Below are 8,319 nucleotides of genomic sequence, written 5' to 3' on the forward strand. Positions count from 1 at the left end.
GGGGGCAGCTGAATTTTAGCACCCACTCTGGAAGCCCACAGGAAACAAGAGCACCGGAACGCGGCCCTTAATACCTTCAGGGGGAAAACGCAAGAAGAGTTAGTCCCGTGAAACATTGCAAACGAGGCGTTGACAACGTGGCTTCGATTGCAGTGCTCTCAGCGGAGACTAACTTTTGCTGGGCACCACCTGGACAGCTTAAAACGAGTTAACCCCGCCACCCCACCCTGAGCCACTGGCTCTTCTAACGGTCTGCTGTCCTTCTCTCTCCCAAAGCCCGTTAATGGTCACCGTCCTTGTGATTGTCGCTGGCCTCTTCCTTGGCTGCCTCCGTGTTAAGGTTTTTGTCTTCTGTCTTCTCCTTAGCCAGGATGGCCCCTTCCAAGCTGCCCTCCTGCGGCGCCTTCGGGGCACCCAGTGGCCTCTCCCCTTGGTTGCCCTTCACCACCTCCTGGAGGTTGTATTTTCGGAAGAGGACGTAGTCCTTGACCACGCTCAGGCAGCAGATGTTTTTAATTATTTCCACCACGATGGTGAACTCAGGGTTACTCAGGTCGACTTTGTTTTCTGGGTTGAGGTGGCCGACCACTCCTGCGAGAAAGAAAAAGGCGATTGGGGGGAGGGGGGAAATAAGATCAAAATTGATAAAATTATGAATGGCGGGGAGACGGGGGAGAGGGAGAATTGGTTCCTTCCGCCGCAGCTAAATCTTAGGAGTGCTCACTGAAGCTGAAGGACAGGGGAGTTGCGTCAGACAAAAATGCCTCACAATGCAAAAAATAATCATCATCTTGGAACTCATAGCCGCAGGCTAGCTCAACGGAACGTATCTTCTCGAATGTCCACAGGCTAGCTCAATGGAACGCGTATCCCCAAACTCACACTTGCAGGCTGGAAAGTATCTCCTGGAACCCAGGGCTGCAGGCTAGCTCAATGGAACCACAGGCTAGCACAATGGAACGTATCTCCTGGACTCCACGACTACAGGCTAGCTCAATGGAACTTATCTCCTGGAACTTATGACTACAGGCTAGCACAATGGAACATATCTTATGACCACAGGCTAGCACAATGGAACGTATCTCCTGGAACCCACGGCAGCAGGCTAGCTCAATGAAATGTATCTGCTGGAACTCAGATTGTCTCAATAGGCTTTAAAAAAGGAAAGCCAATACTTTGAGGGCTGGTCCATTGATAGCTATTCAGCACAATGCAGCCTAAGCGAAACCTCAAGGTTCAAAATCACTCTGCCTCTCAATGACAATTGCTCGTGGCAAGAGCCCTCTGTGCCTCTGCCCACAGGCCCTTCCAGGGCATCTGTTTGGCCGCTGTGGGAAACAAGGCTGCTGAACTTGATAGACCCTTGGTCTAATCCAGCAGGGCTGCTCTTCTCTTCTTATGAGGAGTGGGGGTAAAAACCATCGGATAAATGTGTAGGACAGCATGGGTGATCAGTTACAGATGGAGAGGCGGTGTAGCAGAGTGGCCAGCAAGGAAGTCCGAAACTCCACGATGGACTCACTACGTGGCTTCAGGCAGCTGCCGCCCTTTCAGCCCTAGACAGCTATCTGCAATGCAGTGCTAATAAGAACACTTATTACGGGAAGCACTTTGAACAAATGTGTACCCAGTTCTGAATGTAGATGCAGAATGCAGGTCAAAACGCCCACACCGTGGGGCAAGGAACAAGTGAGGTGACGTTTCAATAAACCCAGGGGAACTCCCCCTCCCAGTTTCCCAGAAAAATCCAAAACGTTTTTTTTTAAAGGTAAGGGAGCTTCATCGCCGAAACTGTTGCAAAATGACAGCCCATGATGCTAACATTGCGAAACCAATCGCCATTTAGTGGGTGACTTAGCAATCCCGGGAAAGCAACGCAGCAGCGTGACAGCAGTGGGGAAGAAACATGAAACGATGAGAAAGAACGACCGCATACCTGCCAATTCTTTGATGACTTCTTCCCGACTCAAGTGGCTGTTATTGCGAGCCTTGTAGACAATCTGGAAAGTGCCCTTCTGGGGAGCTTTAAACCAGGGCTCGAAGAAGGTCTCCGCGTAACGCTTCATGACCTCCAGGAAGGCTTTGCAAGTGCCGGAAACCGGTAACATGCGCAGAATGACTCTGGTTTTCTTCTTCTTGGTGGTGTGCATGTCCTTCAGGATGTGATGCACCAGCTTCTCGGGTTCTGCAAGAAGAAAGCGCACATTTTTCATTGGTATGACAGCAAATATAGAGCAGTGTGGCTAAAATAGTCCTGACCTGGATGGCTCAGGCTAGCCTGATCTCGTCAGATCTCATAAGCTAACCAGGTTTGGCTCTGGTTAGTATTTGGATGGGAGACCATGAAGGTATGCCAGGGTTGTTGTGTAGAGGAAGGCAACGGCAAACCACCTCTGAACGTCTCTTGCCTTGAAAACCCTACTGGGTTGCCATAAGGCGTCTGTGGCTTGACGGCACTTTACATGCACAAGGCTAAAATAACCAGCTAAAAAACATTTTTAGAAGAGAGAAAAACCCAGACACAGTCTGCAGGATACAATAATTAAAAATCTACAAAAGGCTGCAGGTAGCAACGCTTGTATGAGATCAAAAGAGACAACACTCCACACACTCACAAGCAAATATAAGCTATAGGAGAACACATATTTTAACTTTTACTGTTGCCCTGTGCAGCCATGCAAAGTTTCCCCTTTTCTCTTGTGTGTGTGTTAAGTGCCGTCAAGTCGCTTCTGACTCACGGCGACCATATGAATCAAAGTCCTCCAAAATGTCCTATCTTTGACAGCCTTGCTCAGATCTTGCAAACTGAGGGCTGTGCCTTCCTTTATTGAGTCAATCCATCTCTTGTTGGGTCTTCCTCTTTTCCTGCTGCCCTCAACTTTTCCTAGCATGACTGTCTTTTCCAGTGACTCTTCTCATGTCTTCTCTCTTAGCCCCTGTTCTTTCATCATCTTTTTTACAAATGAAAAGACCCGTTTGTTTTCATTCCTGTACCATGCCTAGTACATTGTAGGAACTAATTATAAGGATAGTAGCCCCCCCCCCCGGTTGTTTTTAGGTTGGGGAAGGTGGTGGCAGTATAACCTGTTTTCCCACACCTGTGACGGACATGAGGCGGCTGTGAGGGACTAGAAGAGAGCAAACTAAAGCTTAAACCAGACAGTTACGGAAATGTGGCAGGTTTCAACCTGCCCTTGATCTTTCTTCCCCAAAACAGCAAGCCACCATCTGGGTGACAGAGGTGACCCGAAGTGTGTTTTCCCAGCTCAAGCAAACCAGGCTCAGGGCGGCTAACAATAATTAAAACATAAATACATCCAATATAGATCAAGTACATCCTTAAAACCATAATCATTACAACCGGCCTACAATCTCAAACCGGCCTACAATCGCCTTCCCTTCCCCTCCCCACCCCGCAACAGAATCCTTGTGAGGTAGGTGGGGCTGAGAGAGTTCGGAGAGAACTGTGACTGGCCCAAGGTCACCCAGCAGGTTTCATGTGGAGGAGCAGGGAATCAAACCCAGTTCTCCAGATTAGAGTCTGCCGCTCTTAACCACTACACCATGCTGGCTCTTAACATGTGTAGTCTGACACCAGCTCACGCTGACAGGGCATGTTCATTAGACTATTGCTTTTGACAGCGCATGTATATACCTATGCCCAGAGTCCGGATGAAAACCACATTGTTGGCCCCGCTCTCCACGGACTGGAAGCGTCTCAGCTTCTGTTCTGTCGAAGTGCGGATCTGATCAACTTCCTTCCTCAGAGCAGCTTCAGCGTCGTCTTCCTCCTCTGCCTCCTCCTCGCTTCCTGATGCTCTGTTGTCGTCGTGGTCTGCAAACTGTCCACGCACAATTGTTTCATAATCAGAGCATGATCAAAAGCTAGAACTGTTTATTAAAACATTTGCAGACCACTCAGCAGGCCCCAAGATGGTTCACCGTATAATCAGAGAGGCAACCACTACAATAAAAACAGCAACACGATTATGCACTGCTTGGCAATTACGCATTATGATCAAAACAAGCAGCCCTAAAGTACAATGCGGGGGAAAGCTCTTCTAAACAGCACCTACAAATGTTTCTAAATCCAACTGGGAAGGCATCACAGGACCACTGGAACAGCAGACCACCCCAGAGCATTGAGGATGCTCCTGGCACTGATTTAATTAGTTACTAGTAATCAGGAGACGTACACAACTTTAAGATTGACAATGAGGAAATGGAAATTGTTGAAGACTTTCTATTCCTTGGTTCCATCATCAAGCAAAAGGGAGACTGCAGCCAAGAAATCAGAAAGACATTGAAATTGGGAAGGGCAGCCATGAAAGAGCTAGAAATGATTCTTAAGTGTAAGGATGTGTCACTGTCCACCATGATCAAATGAATTCATGCCATCGTATTCACCAATTACTATATATGGGTATAAAAGTTGGACATTGAAGAAAGTAGATTTTCTTATAAATGCGGTGTTGGAGGAAAGTGTTACAGATACCGTGGATGGCCAAAAAAAACAAATCAGTGGGTTATAGATCAAATCAAGCCTGAACTGACCCTAGAAGCTAAAATGACTCAACTGAGGCTATCGTATTTTGGCCACATTATGAGAAGACAAGAGACACTGGAAAAGACAATCATGACAGGAAAAGTAGAGGGCAGCAGGAAAAGGGGAAGACCCAACAAGAGATGGATTGACTCAATAAAGGAAGCCACAGCCCTCAATTTGCAAGACCTGAGCAAGAAGGCGGCGGAGGGGAGACATGACAGAGGTCTATAAAATTATGCATGGTTTGGAGAGAGTGGACAGGGAGACGTTTTTCTCCCCCTCCCATAATACTAGAACACAGGGTCATCTGCTAAAGCTGGAGGGTGACAGATTCAAAACAGATAAAAGGGAAAAAAATTCACACAACGCATAGTTAAATTATGGAACTCCCTGCCCCAGGATGTGGTGATGGCTGCCAGCTTGGAGGGCTTTAAGAGGGGAGTGGACGTATTCATGGAGGAGAGGGGTATTCATGGCTGTTAGTTAGAATGGAGACTAGTCGTGCTGCATAGCTATTCTCTCTAGTATCAGAGGAGCATGCCTATTATCTTGGGTGCTGTGGAACACAGGCAGGACAATGCTGCTGCACTCGTCATGTTAGTGGGCTCCCTAGAGGCCCCTGGCTGGCCCCTGTGTGAACAGCCTGCTGGACTTGATGGGCCTGGCTCTGATCCAGCAGGGCCTTTCTTATGTTCTTACGAGCAAGGCTGTCAAAGATAAGGACATTTTGGAGGACTTTCATTCATAGGGTCGCCCTGAGTCGGAAGCGACTTAACGGCACTTACACACACACACACACACAATCAGTTACTAGCTAAGATAGCTAAACGGAACCTCCATGCTCAGGAGCAGTGTACATCATTTAAGAATATTCGGGGCTATTTTACAACTTCGTGTCATTATAATTGATACTCTTACAATTGATACTCTTTTGTGTTTTCTTTTTAATTTTTTGTTATTATTGTGTTTGTTTATTTTGTTTTATATTATAAGAATAAAAAAATTACAATTAAAAAAAAAGAATATTCGGGGCTTTCCACTGGCATCTGGTTGGCCGCTGCTGGGAGGCCAGGCCAGGCCAGGCCAGGCCCGGCCCTCCCACCCACGCACCTGCTCGGGCCCGTAGAGCTGCTCCCCGTACTCGCCCAGCAGGCAGTAGGCTTCGGCCACGCACTTGCGCTCCTTCATGTTGCAGGTGATGAGGATGCCGCGCATGCCGGCCTCCAGCTGGCGCGCCGCCCCGGCCCGGGCCCGCTTGGCCGCCTGCACGTACTGCGCTTTGGGCCGCCGCTTGCGAGACGCCGCCGGGGCCTGCAGGGTAGCCATGGCAGCCGCCGCCAGACGGGGCCTCGCGACGCGCGCCGCCTCCCCGCCCTGGCCGCGGGCCGTGATGGCGTCACCCGGGCGCGCCGCGAGGAGGCGGCCAGGGCGACAAAGGAAACGGCTAGAGCGGACGTTTCCTGCGTCGACCCGACGGTCCTCGCTCGGAAAGCGCAGGGCGGCTTTCACCATAGAAATGCCAATGCATAGAGCGACCCGTAGAAAATCACAGCCATCTGTAGATTAAAAAAAAAAAATTAAACCGGAAGTTTAAAGGGAGAGTTTGGCGGTTTTGTCTCCATGACAACACTAACAGCCGCTCTCTCTCTCTCTCTCTCTCTCCCCCCCCCCACGACCGGCTGATTCTCAAGGGTTCCCGCGAGGTCCTAAACCCGGGCTGTTCTCCGCCCAGGAAACAAACAAACAAAAGAAAATTCGCAGTGGGTGGCCGTGTTAGTCTGTCTGCAGTCGTAGAAAAGGGCCAGAGTCCAGCAGCACCTTAAAGACGAACAAGAATATTTTCTGGCAGGGTAGGAGCTTTCGGGAGCCACAGCTCACTTCTTCAGATACAGCTAGAAGGTGAATCCATCGGCCTTTAAGTAGAGGAGAGTGAATTCAGACTAGCATTAGTATGTCAATGTTAACAGTATGTGAATGGGAATAGCAGGCGTGATGAGATTAGGTGTGGTCTGCAGAAGAGTCTGTGATGTCCAGGGGAGAGATGGGGGTGGAGAAACCAGCATTGGTCATGGGCCATGAATGCAAGGTCTTTATTCAGCCCAGGTAAATGCATTGACTTTCGTTTGAATATCATCTGTAATTCAGCAGTTTCTCTTTCCAATCTCCAATTTCCAAAGGAATTTCAAAGGGAGATTGGAAAGAGAAACTGCTGCATTACAGTTGATATTCAAACTAAAGTCAATGCATTTACCTGGGCTGAATAAAGACCTTGCATTCATGGCCCATTACCAAACTGCTGAATTATGAAAGCTCATACCCTACCAGAAAATATTTTTGTTTGTCTTTAAGGTGCTACTGGACTCTGGCCCTTTTTGACTACTGCAAACAGACTAACACGGCTACCCACTGTGAATTTGCTGAATTACAGTTGATATTCAAACTAAAGTCAATGCATTAACCTGGGCTGAATAAAGACCTTGCATTCATGGCTCATGACCAATGCTGATTTCTCCACCCCCATCTCTCCCCTGGACATCACAGACTCTTCTGCAGACCACACCTAATCCCATCAAGCCTGCTATTCACATTGACATACTGTTAACATTGACATACTAATGCTTGTCTGAATTCACTCTCCTCTTCTTAAAGACAGATGGATTCACCTTCTAGCTGTATCTGAAGAAGTGAGCTGTGGCTCACGAAAGCTCCTACCCTGCCAGAAAATATTTTTGTTAGTCTTTAAGGTGCTACTGGACTCTGGCCCTTTTCTACTAAAACAAAAGAAAGGGGCTGAGGGTCAGGGATTCCTCCGGGCCCTAAAGCGCGCCATTTTCTACCTCTGTTCCCCAAAGCAGCTTAAAAATTGAAATATAAATAAATATGTGCCCAACGAGCCAACGCGTTCGAGTAAGCATCTGCCTCGAGAAACACAATCAGCCATATGCCAGTTTTGAGCACTTCTGTAAATGCTGAGCAATCTGACACCATGCTGGGCGAGTCTCTAGAATGCAATCTCCTTGCAGGCAGGGACCTGTTCCTTTCCCCCCCACCCCCCAGCCAATGCATGTACGCTTATGGCACTGAAGTCTCCTTTTACCGCCTTGCTTTGTCATCCAGTTGGCTTGCTGAGACAAGTTTGTCCTTTTGTTGAGACAGAGTCATGCAATAGTATATTGGGATTATCTAGTTTCAGAGAGCAGCCGTGTTGGTCTGCAGCGGAAAAGCTCAATCCAAAACCAGTAGCAACAAATCTTGTTGGTTAGAGACCAAGAAGACATTCGGGGTCTATAAGCTTTCGAGAGTCAGTCCCTTTGTCAGATATTGATGAAGGAAGCTTTGCCTCTCAATACCTAGTACCTCCAAAATCTTATGGGGGGAAAATATGCCCTCAAGTCACATCTGACTTATGACGACCCCTGTTGGGGTTTTCAAGGCAAGAGACGTTTGGAGGTGGTTTTGCCATTGCCAGCCTCCACGTCATGACCCTGGTGTTCCTTGGAGGTCTCCCATCCAAACACTTGACCCTGCTTAGCTTCTGAGACCTGAAGAGCTCAGGCTAGCCAGTTCAGGACTATATTAATATTATTATTCATATTATTAATAATATCTATTATGACATACCCCCATATGCTTCATAATTATTATATATGATTAAGAACACATGAAGCTGCCTTCTACTGAACCAGACCCTTGGCCCATCAAAGTCAGTATTGTCTACTCAGACCGGCAGCGGCTCTCCAGGGTCTCAGGCAGAGGTCTTTCACATCACCTAC

The 8,319-nt window shown here is 48.1% G+C and overlaps 1 protein-coding gene across 1 annotated transcript; it reads right to left on the reverse strand.

Annotated features, from left to right (window-relative positions):
- Nucleotides 1-280: 280 nt before the first annotated feature.
- THUMPD1 (THUMP domain containing 1) lies at nt 281-5,872 on the reverse strand. Its single transcript, XM_056866340.1, has 4 exons — nt 5,657-5,872; nt 3,656-3,842; nt 1,937-2,185; nt 281-591 (listed from the first exon to the last, which is right to left on the reverse strand). Exons 1-4 carry the CDS (start codon nt 5,870-5,872, stop codon nt 281-283), a joined length of 963 nt encoding a protein of 320 aa, XP_056722318.1.
- Nucleotides 5,873-8,319: the final 2,447 nt, after the last annotated feature.

This window comes from Euleptes europaea, chromosome 21 (genome assembly GCF_029931775.1).
Source record: "Euleptes europaea isolate rEulEur1 chromosome 21, rEulEur1.hap1, whole genome shotgun sequence".
Lineage (NCBI taxonomy): Eukaryota > Metazoa > Chordata > Lepidosauria > Squamata > Sphaerodactylidae > Euleptes > Euleptes europaea.

Excerpts from the sequence above, each read along its gene's own strand:
- THUMPD1 (XM_056866340.1), bottom strand. The coding sequence starts at position 5,872 with ATGGCTACCCTGCAGGCCCCGGCGGCGTCTCGCAAGCGGCGGCCCAAA. Across the intron at positions 2,186-3,655 it reads CATCCGGACTCTGGGCATAG|AACCCGAGAAGCTGGTGCAT; the intron begins GTATATACATGC and ends TTCTTCTTGCAG. Across the intron at positions 592-1,936 it reads AGTCATCAAAGAATTGGCAG|GAGTGGTCGGCCACCTCAAC; the intron begins GTATGCGGTCGT and ends TCTTTCTCGCAG.